This window comes from Perca flavescens, chromosome 8 (assembly GCF_004354835.1).
Source record: "Perca flavescens isolate YP-PL-M2 chromosome 8, PFLA_1.0, whole genome shotgun sequence".
In the NCBI taxonomy this organism is placed as follows: Eukaryota; Metazoa; Chordata; class Actinopteri; order Perciformes; family Percidae; genus Perca; species Perca flavescens.
In genome coordinates this window covers 10,077,839-10,096,763 of record NC_041338.1, presented here as the reverse complement: position 1 = coordinate 10,096,763, position 18,925 = coordinate 10,077,839, and the positions used below count along the sequence as shown (strand labels likewise).

Genomic DNA, 18,925 nt, shown 5'->3' with positions numbered 1-18,925 from the left:
GGCGGGGGGGAGGCGAACTGGAGTGTGTAGCCCTGTGATATCAGTTTTGACATCCACGAGTCCATGTGTGTCAGTCTGATCCATGCTGCGCTGTGCTCTGAGAGGCGGCGCGCATGTCTGTGTGTTGTTCACAGACATAGCTAGCAGGAAGCGCAGAGCCGGCCCCACCGCTGGGTGAGACGTGGGTAGAACGTGTCGCCCAGCCCATGGTAGGGCCCTGTAGAAAGGGTGGCGGGTCATAGTCGTCCTCATCCCGCTGGCATAGCCAGGGGGAGGAGGAGAACTGAGCAGCGCTAAGAGTAGCGGCATGGCGTCTGCTCCCGCTGTCTGCATAGTGAGAGAGCGGTGCAGCTCCGCGAGCAGCGGTGACCTGGTGTGTGCTTGTGCTTGTGTGGGGAACATCTGTCATATTATCAGCGTAATGTTCAGTGGGAACAAGGGCTGCTAGGTTGAGGGGAAACTGCTCTTTAGAAAGACTTGAGTGGCCCTTAAAAGGGCCGTTGTGTTTCGATTCTCAACCGTGGAGGAACAGACGCCCCGCGCCCGTCATTGCCACCGCCGCCGCTGCTTGGTGGGTGGCTCGGGGCGGGTTAGACCAGGTGGGGCCGCCTTCATGATCCGTCGACCCCGTGAAGCCTGCCGGTCGGGGGCCGGCTGTCGCTGCGGTGGGGCAGGCGGAGGGGCGGAGATCGGAACCTGGGAGGTAGCAGCCGCAGCAGAGGCTGTGGGGTGTTTCCTCTTATGGCGGCTGGTGGAGCGATGGCGCTGTTGTTGAGGTGCCGCCTTCCAGGAGCCAAGCCGCCGTAGCCGCTCCGCCTCTTCGGCTGCCTGGTGGAGGTGGGATGTGGCTGTCTGTAGACGAGGTCCGAATAGTCCATCGGGAGCTATGGGACCGTACAGAAGCTCGCGCCTGACCTCTGTGGGTAACTGTGACATGTGGAGCCAGATATTTCGCTGGGCCACAGTCTGCCACGCCTGAATCCTCGACAACGCCACCGTGGTCGCTGTGCTGAGGGTGAGGATGGCGGTCATAGCCTTGCCGATCTCCGTAGCTAGCTCAGGAGGAAGCGCCTCCGGGTTGGTGGCCATGGCGGAGACAGCGGAGGCTAGCAAGGCTATGTTGTTTTGCGCCGCTAAGCCCTGGGCCGCACACTGGTGAGACCGGTCAGTGACTTGGACGCAAACCTGGTCCTGGGGGGACGGGGGGGGTCGGCTTCCGGTTACCGAAGAAGGTCGCCTTCGGAAGCAGGATCGACGCCAGGCTCTGCTCCCAGTGGGGGGACCGAAGGAAAGCCTGCCTCTGTGTCGCCATGAACCCGTGTGAACGGGCATAGCGCGAGACTGGCGCCCTCAGTTTCCTGGCTGAGAGAGAGCCTCCCTCCACGAACGGGTCAAGCTCCGTGAAAGCGGCCAGAGTGGGGCCTGTTTGGACGGGCGGCTCCTGAGAGTAGATGTCACCACTCAGGAGGCCGCGAGAGGGGCTGGAGGCTCCGCTGGGAGCGCTATGCCCCTCTGGTCCGCCGCCCTTTTATGATCTCCGCAGGTCCATTAAAAGAGCCTTGGTGGTGGAGGGTGGAGCCACCTCGGCGGCAGAGGGGAAGACCGCTGAGGCGGTGCCCCTGGCCGTTCTGGAGACGGGAGAGCCGTGAGCGGAAAGGCATCGATCCCTGTCTCCAGATCCAGTCCTCCCAGTGGGGAGGAAGGAAACCCGTGAGAGAGTCGTCGCTCGGGGAGACGAGTCATCGGACTCGTGCCCGCCGAAGACGCCCTCTTCCAGCGGTTCCAGGGCATCGACCCTGTCGCGCCGGGTCCGCCCAGCTGCCGTCCCCCCTCCGCCGACCTCAAAGGCCAGAAAAGCGCCCGCCCGCCGTTGAAGTCTTTAGAAGGCAGGCGGGCGCAGAACGGGCAGGAGGCGTCGGAGGTGAGAGCCTTGCCGGCATGAGAGGCGCCGAGGCAGGTCTCGCAGCGGGGGTGGAGGTCCGGCGAGAAGATGTAGCCGGCCTCGCAGGAGGGGCAGAGGCGGACTCCGCTGGAGCTGGTAGTTTTCATTACCTTCTTCATAACTGCTCTTGCTTGAAGAAAAAGTGGGAGCAGAGCAACGGGTCCGCCCTGTTTTTATACAGTAATTGCGGACGTAGCTGAAGCCTGTGCGGCACGCAAGGGCGGGAAAGAAAATCTTCACGACTGCGCATGCGCGAAGGGATAAACCCATAGCGTGGCTTAGAGGGCGAAGCCTATACGAAATAGAACCCTCACTTCATTGCGCGCGCGCGCACACACACACACACACACACACACACACACACACACACACACACACACGGTAGCGTGAGTAATGAATATTTCAGTTCAGATTGAGAACTATAAATAGTTCACTTCTTCAATATTATTATTATTGATAATATTCACGTTAACGTTTCACTTCATTTAGTAAGGGTGTGACGAGATCTCGTTTTACAAGATCTCGCGAGATTAAAACGTGACGAGATTTCTCGTCGAGGTGAAAAGAGTGAAAGAGTCACAGACAAGACGAACACAATATGTAAACATTGTAAGAAAAAAATGCCGTACTACTCGCGGGTGCAGTATTTAGTAGAGAGCTGTGGTGGTGCTGTAAGTGTTTTTGCATAGTGCTCGTGTTAGCCGCGGTATACGGCATTTTTTTCTTACAATATTTACATATTGTGTTCGGTCTTGTCTGTCACTCTTTTCGCTGTTTATTATTTCCGAGGAAAACCAAAATGTTGCCACACAAATGATTTAAAAGTGGCAGGGGGATCTTCAATAGTAATTCCACGCTCCATCACGCTGACATCACATCGCCTCACGAGACAACTTTTCACCTCGACGAGAAATCTCGTCTCGTTCTCGTGAACCCAATCTCGTGATGTGTCTCGTCTCGTGGAGTAAGCGTCTCGTCACACCCCTAGCTTGTAACCTTGGTTCTCTGAGTAAAGACTATTTGTCCCAGTCATATTTCTTAACTGAAGTTTTTTTATATATATATATATATATATATATATATATATATATATATATATATATATATATATATATATATATATATATAAATAACAAGTATTTGATACACTGCCGGTTTTGCAGGTTTTCCCACTTACAAAGCATGTAGAAGTCTGTAATTTTTATCATAGGCACTCTTCAACTGTGAGTGATGGAATCTAAAACAAAAATCCAGAAAATCACATTGTATGATTTTTAAGTAATTCATTTGCATTTTATTGCATGACATAAGTATTTGATACATCAGAAAAGCAGAACTAAATATTTGGTACAGAAACCTTTGTTTGCAATTAAAGAGATCATACGTTTCCTGTAGTTCTTGACCAGGTTTGCACACACTGCAGCAGGGATTTTGGCCCACTCCTCCATACAGACCTTCTCCAGATCCTTCAGGTTTCGGGGCTGTCGCTGGGCAATACGGACTTTCAGCTCCCTCCAAAGATTTTTATATTGAGTTCAGGTCTGGAGACTGGCTAGGCCACTCCAGGACCTTGAGATGGTTCTTACGGAGCCACTCCTTAGTTGCCCTGGCTGTGTGTTTCGGGTCGTTGTCATGCTGGAAGACCCAGCCACAACCCATCGTCAATGCTCTTACTGAGGGAAGGAGGTTGTTGGCCAAGAGCTCGCGATACATGGCCCCATCCATCCTCCCCTCAATATGGTGCAGTCATCCTGTCCCCTTTGCAGAAACGCATCCCCAAAGAATGATGTTTCCACCTCCATGCTTCACGGTTAGCATGGTGTTCTTGGGGTTGTACTCATCCTTCTTCTTCCTCCAAACACGGCGAGTGGAGTTTAGACCAAAAAGCTCTATTTTTGTCTCATCAGACCACATGACCTTCTCCCATTCCTCCTCTGGATTATCCAGATGGTCATTGGCAAACTTCAGACGGGCCTGGACATGCGCTGGCTTGAGCAGGGGGACCTTGCGTGCGCTGCAGGATTTTAATCCATGACGGTATAGTGTGTTACTAATGGTTTTCTTTGAGACTGTGGTCCCAGCTCTTTTCAGGTCATTGACCAGGTCCTGCCGTGTAGTTCTGGGCTGAACCCTCACCTTCCTCATGATCATTGATGCCCCACGAGGTGAGATCTTGCATGGAGCCCCAGACAGAGGGAGATTGACCGTCATCATGAACTTCTTCCATTTTCTAATAATTGCGCCAACAGTTGTTGCCTTCTCACCAAGCTGCTTGCCTATTGTCCTGTAGCCCATCCCAGCCTTGTGCAGGTCTACAGTTTTATACCTGATGTGCTTACACAGCTCTCTGGTCTTGGCCATTGTGGAGAGGTTGGAGTCTGTTTGAGTGTGTGGACAGGTGTCTTTTATACAGGTAACAAGTTCAAACAGGTGCAGTTAATACAGGTAATGAGTGGAGAACAGGACGGTTTCTTAAAGAAAAACTAACATGTCTGTGAAAGCTGGAATTCTTACTGGTTGGTAGGTGATCAAATACTTATGTCATGCAATAAAATGCAAATTAATTATTTAAAAATCATACAATGTGATTTTCTGTGTTTTAGATTCCGTCTCTCACAGAAGTGTACCTATGATACACCCTTGTTCTCCCCGCTGTATTTACCCTCTTTCAGAAATGCTCTTTTTTTTAGCATAAACTGTAAAAATAATGGACGTAGTCACGTAACCTATTGGTTTGTGGACTGTATTAACACTGTTTTAAAACCGTTTTCCAGGTTAGTGGGGGTGCATACCTGTAATAGTGCGTTGTCATGACCATAGTAGTGAACAGATGCCGATTTCTCAGTGCTTGTTTATTTTACACTTATGGTGGAACACAAGCCATACAAGTAACGTGCGTACATCTCACATTGCATCACATACTACGCTGACACTGTACCCCTGCGCACGTCTCATTAACCTTGAGTGTATCAGTGCGCGGCACTATATACTGCATCCCCCTTTCTTAACATGGACATTAACCTTTAACACTTGAATTGCTCACAAATCTGTATTGAACATCATACTAATATACTCGCATTAATATGAAGTTTGGTATTGTTCTTCTAATTTGTTAATACCTACAAGACACTGATTGAACAACATCTATCTTGTGTCAACTTCTGTTAAAGGCATGTTGAATAGACAACCTTTCTGCCAAAGATAGCATATTATAACAGAACAATATTTCAGACTTCACACATTTCACCTATTCAAGAAGATATGTTACCAAACAGTTATTATATTATATTAGAACAGATAACCAAAAATTTCCCATTTTAAAGCCACTTTTTCTTTTCTTTTTTTTATCTTACAAGATGTTGTCCCAAAGCTTGACATCTCTTACTCCAGCTCTCAGTGTTGACCCATCTGAAAGTCTTTAAACCTCTCAGGTGGTCTGATGACTCGCCCGCTCCTGGTGTGAGTTGGATTCAATGTGGATGAATGCTGAGAGTCTATACTCTCTGCTACATTTGTACCTGATGAGTCTGGCAAGTCCTCATCCATGAAGTCTGTATCAGAGGTCGCCTGAGTGCAGACTGGTGTTTTCCTCAGATGGCGCCTGTTGCGTCTGTAGCGCTGCCCAGATGAGGATACAATATTGTAGGAATGAGGTTCACTTCTCTCCGCTGTCACCACAGCTGGAAGCCCTCCTATCCTACTTCAATACCTAATTAATCTATCTCTTTCTCTCCCTGACCCTGTCTTTCACTGGTTGAAGCCTGAAAATATTGTTAACTAATTAATAACATAACTAATTACACTGGTCGGACTGTTGAGCTCGGTTTCAGACTGATACCTCCGGTTCAGGCTGGTCTCATCCTGGTCGCGGAAAATACTTTTCAATACTCATCTGGATTGAAGCAAAACATTCAGTGTAAGAGGAAAACATGACATAACATTATTTATAATACGTTTATTTGATTCACAGCTGCTACATATAGTGTTTTGACCTCGACAACCCAACTGCATTTTACCGCAAACTTGCGACTAGTTGACTTTCTAAAGCAGGCGCAATCGCCTTAAACATAATCATTGCCACACTGCCTGGAAGGTGACGTTGGGAACCAACACCGCACGGTGGGAGGAACTGTGTGTGTGTAAGTGAGAAAGACACAAGTGACAGAGAGACGGAGGAGAGCAGGGAAAGGAAATGCAGAAGAACGTATTTTAAATAGCGTTTAAAAAAATAATAATTAGAACGAAATGCAATGTGCGGTGGCCGGTGTTGATAGTGAGGCACACCGCCACACAATAATCTGTGTGGGAAACACCTTTGTTCTTTGCATTTCTTGATGCGCCACATGTAGCTTATGCAGCATTTCTTGTTTAAGCACGCTTGGAATTATTATTCTGTCACCAGTGAACAATATGCCGTCTCTCATTGAGACAGTGTGTCTGATAGGCCAGTATTGTGCCATACGAATGTCCACGTGTTTCTTGTGATGTGGCCAGACATGTTTGTGCCTGCTTTGCAGGAGCTGTAGGGTTTCATCTTTCTGTGTTTCACCCTTGAGCTTTTCTAGAGATGCTGTGCTGAGAGCCTCTGTGGGCTCCAAAGTGTAGATCACCTTCTCTTCTGCCATGTCATCTTCTATTGTGTCTTGTTCTTGTATGGCAGCTCGGGACAGTGTGTCTGCAATCAGCAGCTCTACAAGCCTACCTGGCTTGTAGAAGACCTTTAGGTCATATCTCTGCAGCTGGAGTAACATCCTCTGCAGGCATAATTCCTCCCAGGCTCAGTCAGCGCTCTTGATGCATAGGCTATTCGGTGTCCCTCTTGTAGCAGACATGCTCCTAGACCGTCCTTAGATACATCGGCCTGTATGACAAAGCGTTTTTTTTTGGCGCGAACAACTTGAGCACTGGTGCATTTGTGAGGGCCACTTTGGGCATCTTGATGGCGTCATTGTGTTCGGGTTGCCACAACCATACCATGTCTTTACGCAGCAGCTGTCTCAAAGGTGCTGCGAGGGTGGCCTCACCTGGAATGTATTGTGCAAGGTATTTTATCATGCCCAATGTCCTCTTTAAACTGTATTTTGTCTTTATTGAATTTCACGTTTGCTTCTTTTGCTCTGGCCAACACTTTCTGTAGTACCTCGTCGTGTTCCGTCTCTGTAGAAGCCGCAATTATCATATCATCGGCAATGATATGAACTCCTTCAATGTCTCCGAAGGTGTCACAGTTGCATTGCTGGAAGACCTCGCTTGCAGATTTGATTCCAAAAGGTAGGCGCTTGAATCTGTATCTCCCCCTTGGGGTGTGGAAAGTGCAAAGCAGTGATAATGCTTTGTCCAGCTTCACCTGCCAGTAGCCATCTTTCTCATCAAGCACAGAAAATATTGTATACTGTATAATATATATATATATATAATATATATATAAATATATACAGTGAGGAAAATAAGTATTTTAACACCCTGCTATTTTGCAAGTTCTCCCACTTAGAAATCATGGAGGGGTCTGAAATTGTCATCGTAGGTGCATGTCCACTGTGACAGACATAATCTAAAAATCAAATCCAGAAATCACAATATATGATTTTTTTAACTATTTATTTGTATGATACAGCTGCAAATAAGTATTTGAACACTATCAGCTAGAATTCTGACCCTCAAAGACCTGTTAGTCTGCCTTTAAAATGTCCACCTCCACTCTCCACATTTATTATCCTAAATTAGATGCACCTGTTTGAGGTCGTTAGATTCATAAAGACACCTGTCCACCACATACAATCAGTAAGAATCCAACTACTAACATGGCCAAGACCAAAGAGCTGTCCAAAGACACTAGAGACAAAATTGTACACCTCCACAAGGCTGGAAAGGGCTACGGGGAAATTGCCAAGCAACTTGGTGAAAAAAGGTCCACTGTTGGAGCAATCATTAGAAAATGGAAGAAGCTAAACATGACTGTCAAGCTCCCTCGGACTGGGGCTCCATGCAAGATCTCACCTCGTGGGGTCTCAATGATCCTAAGAAAGGTGAGAAATCAGCCCAGAACTACACGGGAGGAGCTGGTCAATGACCTGAAAAGAGCTGGGACCACCGTTTCCAAGGTTACTGTTGGTAATACACTAAGATGTCATGGTTTGAAATCATGCATGGCACGGAAGGGTCCCCTGCTTAAAACAGCACATGTCCAGGCCCGTCTTAAGTTTACCAATGACCATTTGCATGATCCAGAGGAGTCATGGGAGAAAGTGAACGTCTCCGTGAACCATCACCTTATCGTGGTGGAGAGGTTTGTGTGTCTCTGTGAATCTGAGGGCTGTGTTGTCTGGAGCTGTGTGCTCCTGGTAAGGTCTCCCAAGGCAAAGTGGTCTCAGGTGAGGGGCCAGACAAAGAATGGTTCAAAAACCCCAATGAATAAACGAGGTAGAGATGGAGTGACCCTGCCCGGAGGAAGCCCGGGGCCCCCGTCTGGAGCCAAGCCCAGATGGCGGGCTCGTCGGCGAGCGCCTGGTGGCCGGGTTTGCCACGGAGCCCGGCCGGGCACAGCCCAAAAAAGCTACGTGGCTCCCATCTCTCCAGCCCATGGGCCCACCACCTGTGGGAGGAACCGCTGGGGTTGGGTGCGCTGCTACACGCGTGGCAGTGAAGGTCAGGGGCCTCGACGGACCAGACCCGGGCAGCAGACGCTGGCTCTGGGGACGTGGAACGTCACCTCTCTGTGGGGGAAGGAGCCGGAACTGGTGCGGGAGGTGGAGCGCTACCGGTTAGATCTGGTGGGGCTTACCTCTACGCATAGTCTCGGTTCTGGAACCATACTCCTGGATAGGGGTTGGACTCTTTTCTTCTCCGGAGTTGCCCAGGGTGTGAGGCGCTGGGCGGGTGTGGGGATACTCACAAGCCCCCGGCTGAGCGCCGCTACGTTGGAGTTTACCCCGGTGGACGAGAGGGTCGCCTGCGTGTTGTCGGGGGGAAAACTCTGACTGTTGTTTGTGCATATGCACCAAACAGGAGTTCGGAGTATTCTGCCTTCTTGGAGACCTTGAATGGAGTCCTGCATGGGGCTCCAGTGGGGGACTCCATTGTTCTGCCGGGGGACTTCAACGCGCACGTGGGCAATGATGGAGACACATGGAGAGGCGTGATTGGGAGGAACGGCCTCCCTGATCAGAACCAGAGTGGTTGTTTGTTGTTGGACTTCTGTGCTAGTCATGGATTGTCTATAACAAACACCATGTTCGAACATAGGGATGCTCATAAGTGTACTTGGTACCAGAGCACCCTAGGCCAAAGCTCAATGATCGATTTTATAATCGTTTTATCTGATCTGAGGCCGTGTGTTTTGGACACTCAGGTGAAGAGAGGGGCGGAGCTGTCAACTGATCACCATCTGGTGGTGAGTTGGGTCAGGGGGTGGGGGAAGACTCTGGACAGACTTGGTAAGCCCAAACGGGTAGTGCGGGTAAATTGGGAACGTCTGAAGGAGGCCCCTGTCCGACAGACTTTCAACTCACACCTCCGGCGGAGCTTTTTGTGCATCCCTGTGGAGGCTGGGGGCATTGAACCCCAGTGGACAATGTTCAAAGTTTCCCTTGCTGAAGCTGCGGCAAGGAGCTGTGGTCTTAGGGTCTTAGGTGCCTCAAGGGGCGGTAACCCACGAACACCGTGGTGGACACCGGTGGTCAGGGAAGACGTCCGACTGAAGGAGTCTTTCCGGGATATGTTATCCCAGAGGACTCCGGAGGCGGTTGCAGGGTACCGAAGGGCCCGAAGGGCTGCAGCCTCTGCCGTGAAAGAGGCAAAGCAGCGGGTGTGGGAGAAGTTTGGAGAAGACATGGAGAAAGACTTTCGGTCGGCACCAAGGTGCTTCTGGAAAACTGTTCGCCACCTCCTCAGGGGGGGCGGGGAACCATCCAAGCTGTGTACAGTAAGGATGGGACAATGTTGACCTCAACTGAGGAGGTAATAGAGCGGTGGAAGGAGCACTTTGAGGAACTCCTGAATCCGACTAATACGCCCTCTATGTTAGAGGCAGAGCTGGAGGATGATGGGGGATCATTGTCAATTTCCCAGGCGGAAGTCACTGATGTAGTCAAACAACTCCACAGTGGCAAAGCCCCTGGGATTGATGAGATCCGTCCAGAAATGCTCAATCAAGGCTCTGGGTGTGGAGGGGCTGTCCTGGTTGACACACCTCTTCAACATTGCGTGGAAGTCTGGGACAGTGCCAAAGGAGTGTCAGACCGGGGTGGTGGTTCCCCTTTTTAAAAAGGGGGACCAGAGGGTGTGTGCCAATTACAGGGTGTGGAGGGAGTGTGGGGAGGAGGTGGTGGCTCAGGTGAGCAGGCAGGGAGGGACTGATTGTTACAGCTGCAGCGAGTTGTCTAATCATCTCCCTTTAAAGCAGTAGTGAGCCGGAGCAAGCTCTTGATGGCTGACTGTGAGAGAGGAGACGTGGACACTGTGTGGTGGGCTGGACAGCGCAAGTTTTGCCCTCACGACCGAGAGCCTCGGGCCAAATGGGAGCGAGGGAACTCCAGACGAATTGTGGGACAATTCATTGCTGATGCGATCATCAAATAAAGAGCTGTGGCAAATATTCCTCCCTGTGTGAGGTGTTCCAGGCACGTCCAGCTGGGAGGAGGCCTCGGGGAAGACCCAGGACTAGGTGGAGGGATTATATCTCCAACCTGGCCTGGGAACGCCTCGGGATCCCCCAGTCGGAGCTGGTTAAAGGTTGCTCGGGAAAGGGAAGTTTGGGGTCCCCTGCTGGAGCTGCTCCCCCCGCGACCCGACACCGGATAAGCGGACGAAGATGGATGGAGGTTAAGGAGAGGAGCCTGGTCGGGCTAGAACTCTCCCCTGCCTATTCGGGTTGTACTGGCATGCCTCCCTCTACTTTGATTATATCATTGATTATATGGTATATATGGTATAGATTAATCTGACGACTATGAAGAGAAGCAGAGAAGAGAAGGGGTGCTGCGTCTGCAGACACACACCCTCCCCTGCCGGTTTGGCTGAACGCTGCATCTCCTCACTCCCTAAACATAAACTTTATCAAAGAGGAGAGTTTTATGTTTACTCTTAAATCCGGTGACGGTGTCTGCCTCCCGAGTACAGACTGGGAGCTGGTGGCTCTGGCTCCCATTTTACTTTTAGAGACTCTAGGAACCACAAGTAACTCTGCATTCTGGGAGCGCAGTGCTCTAGTGGGACAATAAGGTACTATGAGCTCTTCAATATATGATGGTGCTTTGTACGTCAGGAGAAGGATTTTAAATTCAGTCCTGGATTTTATAGGAAGCCAATGCAGAGAAGCTAATACAGGAGAAATATGATCTCTTTTCTTAGTTCTTGTCAGAACATGCGCTGCAGCATTCTGGATCAGCTGGAGAGTCTTAAGGGACTTATTTGGGCAACCTGATAGTAAGGAATTACAGTAGTCCAGCCTGGAAGTAACGAACGCATGGACTAGTTTTTCAGCATCGTTTTGAGACAGGATGTGCCTAATTTTGGCAATGTTACAAAGTTGAAAAAAAGGATGTTCATGAGGTTTGTTTTAAGTGGACGTTAAAGGATATATCCTGATCAAAAATAACTCCTAGATTTCTGACAGTAGTGCTGGAGGCCAGGGCAGAGTTTACAAGGATACAACGCAAACAACAGTAACCGATGATGACGATAGGCAAACAGACACCGCTGTGAACTTGGAGGTAACTTCAAGCAGCTCTGGATCAGCAGCAACCTCTAGCAGTTCTGACGTTCACCCCACAGATGCAATAGCCGCACTAGGTAACACAGATGATCTTGGAGAAAAACGTTTTCCACTTACTTACATACAAGAATTACCCTTAGCTTGAGTATTAAAGGAGGAGGACACATTTAGAAAAGGGCATGAGTGACTGGAAAAAACTGAGCAGTAAACTAGAGAAACATGGAAAAAGCCAGGCCCATCTGAACTGTATGATTAAGTGGAATAACTTCCAAGCCAGCTCATTCTCAAATGGATCTATAGCAGCTAAACTGTCTGAAAGCCATAAAACTATAGTCGAAAAGAACAGAGGTCATCTATGCAAAGTAGTATATGTTGTGAGGCTACTGTTTAAACTTGGATTGCCCTTTCGTGAACACAAGGAGGGAGAAGAGTCAGAATCGCGTGGCAATTTCCTCAAGGTTTGCAGTTTTTTATCGAAATATGATGCTGATTTTGGAAACATGCAATCCAATTATTTTGATGCCACAAGCCCAGATTTTCAAAATGAAATAATTGACATCTGTGCATACATGCTTTACAACAACATTGCTGAAAAGGTGCAGGAAACTGGATTTTTCTCCATAATTGCGAACGAGGCTAGGTCCTCCAAAACTGAGCAGCTGTCAGTGTGCATACGATATGCCGAGGAATTGGAAATCAAGGAGCGTTTTTTTGTTGACTGCTCTGCATTTTGCAACGCGGCTGGGATTGTGGAAGCCATCTACAAAGGGCTTGATATATATGGTCTTAAAAATATCCCAATTGTGGCACAGAGTTACAATGGTGCGTCTGTGATGTCAGGTCACGTGTCTGGTGTGCAGCAGCGCATCAAAGAGACTCACCCTTACACAGCCTACATACACTGCTTGGTGCACAAATTAAATGTAGTGCTTGTGGAGTGCTGTTCCGTGAACCGATGTGTGAAATAATTTCTGAAATAACATTGCTTTCAATATGCTGTCTTTTGTGGGACGGGGTCCACTGATGTAAAAATCAAAATTGTGGAGTGTTGTGTGAGTGTGTGACTGACAGTTGAAAATGTTTAGTCTTATAGACTTATAAACCAAGAGAGAGGCAAATCTGTATCTATGCATACTGTAGCCTCTCACCTGGCCTCTTTTTTTCCCCGTCTCACAAAATATTTTAAATGTAAAGTAAGTACAGTACAACAAAATGTGAAATATAACTTGTTTTTTTAATTGCTCTCATTGCCACAAAATGTGTTTTGAAAAAAGGAAAGAAAAACTTTAAAAATCTTTTCGTTTTGGTTGAAGATAATGTTTTAACAGTGCAAAAGTCGTCCACATTTCATTGCCTTGATCCTAATTATGTTCGAAGATGCAACAAGTTTTGTTTTTGTTTTTTTGTTTTTTGCCCACCCCCGGCTCAAATGTCAAACTCTGCCTATAGTTAAGAGGCTAAAAACACGTTTAAAACTTGCCCGGTTTCAGCCTCCTGGGTGCTAACACTAGCAGGAGGATAACGTGGTGTAGGCAACACTGATTATTTTTGTTTTTCTCGCTACTGACAGCACTCCAAATTTACAAACAACAGAGCTACATGTTGAAATTGACCGGAATTCTCCTTCAATCCTCCGTGTTCTCCTTGGCTACTAGCAACTGCTCGGAAGGCTCATATCATGTGGACGCACCGACAGTGTTGTTGTCATTACTTAGAATTCCTCATGTGGGCGACAGAAACTACGCACTATAGCTTTAATGTAAAGATTAAGACTGGGTTGTCTTATTTCAGTCTCTGGGTTGGTAGGTGCTCCAGATATCCAAATGTATGTGCAAGTACTAAAAATGTGAGTTTCTCATGATTTGTCCCCTTTAAACTCCCAAATGGTTTGTGTTATTTACAGGTTTTGAGATATCTGTCTCTGAATTTTTTTTCATGACCCAAATACAATGAAGGTTAATGGAATATTGTGTGGTGTTCACAGCATTTAAAACTTGTACCATTGTAACTGGTTTCTACTGTGGCTTCAAAAACTGTTGACAGTGTGTTCTTTTCAGAGTAGGGAAACTTTCTGGAGAGAGATATTGCAACAGAGGTTTTTGTGAGCACCACCAACTTTCACTTACAAAACCCTTTCTCTTACATGTTATTGTGGTGGAGGCAGAAATCTCAGAGAAAGATATCTCAAAACATGGACAAATAATCATTTCCGTTGATTATGTGTGTCACATAATTTCTATTTGTGTATTGCCCAGGCTATCCAGAGACAACTGGAGGAGGTTTCAGAGAAACAGAGAGATCTGGAGGAGAGAGGAGTGGCTATAGAAAAAATCATAAGAGGAGAAACAGGTGCTGAACATTATTCCCACACACAGACCAATACCTTACAAATGTCTTTGAGCCTGAACAAGACATCCCAAAGCTACTTTTAATGACAGAACTCTGAACCATAACACCTTGGTTTAATCTAAGTCTACAATACAGCTCAATAGAATTTCACTGTGAAGCCTTATTCTTTTTTTTTTTTTATTGCTGTGCCCATACTTTTCAGATCAAAAAAAGCATTACCTGTTAACGAACTGTTAATGTTTGTACTCTCAATAGACAGTGACAATTGCGACAAATCAGATGGCCTGTGTGTGTGTTTGGGATTGAGGTTTGATTCCAGTTTTTTTGTAATGGCTTTTTCTTTTTCTTCTTCAACCTGCCTCTGTCCTTCCCTCCCATCCCTGCTTTGTTCATCTCCACCGATCTCCCTCTATTCTTCCTCCCTCTATGCTTCCTTACTTTTGCCCTCCCAGAATCATCTCAGACAGATGACGAGGCCCAGCTCTATCAGTCCTGGTTTAAACTTGTTCTGGAGAAAAACAAATTGGCCCGCTATGAGTCTGAACTCATGATATTGTAAGTAACTGCATTACAAGACACATGGCTAATTATTGACTTGTAAAGGAAAACATCAATTGTTAGTATCGTTGCAATTCCTATTTCTTACCAGTAGAGGACATCCAATTTTCTGCTCTCTTTCTTAGCGCTCAGGAGCTTGAACTGGAGGACACACAGAGCCAACTGCAGCAGGATCTACGACACAGGATGGCAATAGAAGGTAAGGGATGAACGGACACAAACATACAATCTGATAGTCAGACATAATAGTACATAAATGTCTTGCTGCTACCTTCCTCCACTCTCTTCAACATCATTTCAGATACAAAGAAGAGTGCCTCTGAGCTGCAGGAAGAGCAGGAGATCCTGTCAGAGATCATGAGGACAGTGGAGAAACGAGACATGTTGGTCTCTATACTGGAGGAGCAAAGGCTGAAGGAGAGGGCTGAGGACAGGGACCTGGAGAGCCTTGTGCTATCCAAGGGCTATGAGTTTCACTGGGCCCAGGCCAATGAAAGCTGGAGGCAGGAGAAGCTTGAGTGAAGGTTGAATGTTGAGCATCTCAGTGGTAAAGAGCAGGATAGATAGTAAAGAGTAGAAAAGTACTGTGAGGCTCTACATAACACTTTTTTTTTATATAAAAAGGGTGCATTTTCACCATTCTAGTTTGTACCTAGCATATTCTCATAAAGCTACAAATCTAGCTAATGTGGTGAGGATGGGAATATAATGAAATCATCTAGTCTCATTTTGTGCCGGTATGCTGAGCTCAGAGCTTGACAGCTAATAAAATTTCTGACATTAAGGTTATTTGACCTCTGTGCTCAGCCTCTGTCATGGCTCAGGCTGACACTGACCTGAAACTGGATATACAATTTGTTTAACCATGTCTAATAATGTAACTGACTGCCTTGTAACATTTTGGCACATAGACCAGCTGGCTTGTTTTACATTTGTGTCATAAATCGAGAGATGTGCTTTATGTAATTCACTTTGTAGCGTGTGTGTGTGTGTGTGTGTGTGTGTGTGTGTGTGTGTGTGTGTGTGTGTATTTTAATATTGTTATTTTTTCACATTGTGCTGGAACACTGTCAAATAAATATTAAGTTGGCTTTACACCCAGACAACATTGAACACAATTGTAATCCTAACCACATATTTGTAGCCAGCTGGTAAGATGTACCTCTTCTAGGTGGCTAAAAATGACCTTTTTACTCCATTGTGACTCAAGTTGGCACATAATTCAAAACTGAATCACAGGGCAGAAAACTGCATCTGCACAGGTTGAAACTTTCATGCATGTTGCACATCTGGCATCTTGTAATTCAGAGTAGATTTACCCTGTGACTAACTACTGTCAGGTTAAACTGTGATTGTTTAATTTTTAACTTAGTGTGTGGGCTGTGAGTCAAAAAAAATATTGTGTTTACATGAGTTTTAACCCCAGTAAAAAGATCCACACTTCTCATTTGGTCCCTGGCCTTGAAATATTAATTTTGATTTTGATGCCATATGCCAGCATTATGCACACTCTGACTGAAACCAATTGAATCTAGTAGTGAGTTAAAAGCAATATTAAGGCCATTATTGTCAACGTCCACATGGATATTAAAATCACCTACAATAAGTAAATGTCAGATTTAAGGACTACACATGATAAAAACTCTGAGAATTCAGTTAAAAATTCAGAATACGGACCTGGAGCTCGGTAAACAACAACAAATATGATTGGCTGTAATGTTTTCCATGTTGGATGTTGAAGATAAAGAACAAGGCTTTCAAACGAGTTATAGTTTAGTTTAGGTTTAGGATTAATTAACAGGCTTGAATCAAATATGGCTGCAACTCCCCCTCCTCGGCCTGAGCCTCTAGGAATTTGAGTATTATTATGACTGGGAGGAGTGGCTTCATTTAGACTAACATATTCTTCATGGCCCAGCCATGTTTCTATAGAGGAGATATTTATTCATAATTCAAATTGAAAGTCCAAAGAGAAAACGAAGCAAGATCAAATTAAAAATATTATTTTACTACTCTACTAGGAAAAATCATGCCATAATTACATTTAAAAAGGAAACTGAAAACGCAAAGTTGAAATGTAAAATGATAATTTGAAAATGTAAAGTTTAATGTAAAAAGTCAAATTTAAAATATAAATGCTTAAACTGAAATATTTTATTGAATGACAGAAACATCAAATATGAAACTCAAAATGTGAAATGGAAAAGCTTAAATAGAAATACTTAAATTAAAATCTCAAATAGAAAAAAATAATTAATAATTTTCAATTTGAAGTTTTATCTTTTGAATTTTACATTAGGTAATTGCCTTTTGACATTTTAAGATTCACCATTGCTATTTCTATTTAACATTAAGGCTTTTCCGAAATCCAAGCATTGTTCCGAATCCCGAATCCTGCCCTAATTGTCCCGAGAATTAGAGCAAAGTCTCAAGAGCAGACTCTCAAGTGGTAGTCGGGAGAGTTTAACTACATGTCCCTCCAGTGACACAGACATCTAAACCTGTGTTAAGTACTCTCAGACATGTCGTGACCCAACCGTTTCCACAGTCCATATCTAAAGCAGCTGGGTGCTCTCCTGCCTCATTGTGTTTGTTTCGTAATGTATTAATACTAATAATTGTATTTTTGGGTTTACATGACAAACAGTTGTTTTGAGATTCATGTACCCAAAAAGAAAAGGTGTTCAGCCTTGATTTAAAAGAACTGAGAGTTGCAGCGGACCTAAATTTAGGTGTGGATCATAAAAAAAAAGTTTAAACAAGTCTCCCTAAGAGAAACAGCCATCGCTCTCTCCCCCGCCTGTAACTCCGAAAATGCAATGTACCACAGGTTCCCGTTAATCTTATGATGGACATGTGTTGTGATATTTAAACAAACGAAATAAAAGCCTCTTATTTACGAGACCGGGTCTGAGAGACCTCCAGCTTACAGCCGAGTCTCCGAGCAACGAGGTAGCGGCCCCGGCAGGCGCTAGCTGATTGTCACGTCACTTTATGGAGCTTCCAACTCTGAAAGCTTTGAAGTAAATTGTCAATTCAGCAACGATTTGCACAATACAGCCTATACCGAATACTTCGGTAAGACAGAATAAATCAATTTGATTATCTGATATTAAATCGTTTACCAATATTGCTTTGGAAGACAGAGATCTAATATTTAATAGTCCACATTTGATTTTCCTATTCTGTTCTATCGTTGCAGTGGTTGATTTAATTCCAATTAGGTTAAGTATAGCACCTCTTTTGTTTACGTTTGATTTAACCAGTCTCAGTCGGGGGACAGACACTGTGGTTATGGGATTATGAGTGACTGCTCCAAAGGAAGCACAGAGGAACGTGTAGCGCTGTACCTCTGATTACTAATATTATTGATTATTGCTACGTTTACACGTGGCTGGCTATTTTCATAAACGGACATTTCGACCTCTCCGTTTAAAAAAATAACATTGTGCACAGCTGTCAGTTTTCAGAAAAGTGTTTGTTTACATGTACACGTGTATATATGCCATTAATGCCGTCAAGAGCATGCCAAACCTGTATGTGGCAGTGTAACAAGAAGCTCAAGCCAATCAGAATCCCGAAAATAGCAACAACAGCAACGAATCACTTCCTCTTTCTCTCTCTTGGCTTTCTAAACCTCCGTTTGTCTCAGTTTACATGCAAACGTGCAAACGAAGATCTAAAAAATATCCACTCTGGCCAAGTTTTTAGAAAGACTCATTTTCAAAGGTGAATTCTCCGTTTGCGTGTAAACAAAGGGAACACAGGGAAATGTCTCCGGTTTTCAAAATGACATGTACGTGTAAACAGGGCCTATAACTGGAATGAGTTATAGGCATGCTCCGCCGACTTCCCAGTGCTTTTTAAAGCCTCAATGAGAGTGTTAAAGTCTCGCTTTGTGCGCTCACTCTCCTGGTAGGACATGTCATTATGTCCACAATGGACCACGATGTGTTTAATAGAGGTCGGGAGTGACTGTATCTGGTCCACAACTTTAGCCAGGATGTTTGCAACTTTGGCTCCAGGAAAGCAGTGTGTGACAGCATTAAAAAAAACGTATATCCCGGGTGATGGAGTCACCAATAATTATTGTGGTTGGGGGACAGAGCGGACGAGGAATTGGTGGGTGTGGATGGCCGGTGACGGGAACAAAACAGTCCGTATCGGTTTCAGATGGACAAGGAAAAGAAGAGGACGATTGCTTACCATTCGGATGGGGAGATTGTTTTTGAGGAACGTTGTCATTTGGCTGGTCCAGGCAGCGGAGGCCACCGGACCGTCTGACTACCACATCCCTCAGAAGCTGTCGTGGCGAGGCAGCGGTCCTCTCCTGTGATGACAGCTGGTCAGTCGGCTTTGAAGCG

At 45.8% G+C, this 18,925-nt stretch overlaps 1 protein-coding gene across 9 annotated transcripts in view; it reads left to right on the top strand.

Moving 5' to 3' along the window:
• mical2b (microtubule associated monooxygenase, calponin and LIM domain containing 2b) overlaps window positions 1–15,959 on the top strand; it is a 137,369-nt gene extending 121,410 nt beyond the window's left edge. For all 9 annotated transcript variants that reach the window (XM_028585040.1, XM_028585038.1, XM_028585035.1 and 6 more), the window contains 4 exons: window positions 13,910–14,003; window positions 14,456–14,558; window positions 14,687–14,760; window positions 14,863–15,959. In XM_028585040.1, coding sequence (XP_028440841.1) covers window positions 13,910–14,003; window positions 14,456–14,558; window positions 14,687–14,760; window positions 14,863–15,083 — 492 coding nt within the window. In that variant the 3' untranslated portion in view covers window positions 15,084–15,959. The remainder of the gene's footprint in view (window positions 1–13,909; window positions 14,004–14,455; window positions 14,559–14,686; window positions 14,761–14,862) is intronic.
• Window positions 15,960–18,925: the final 2,966 nt, after the last annotated feature.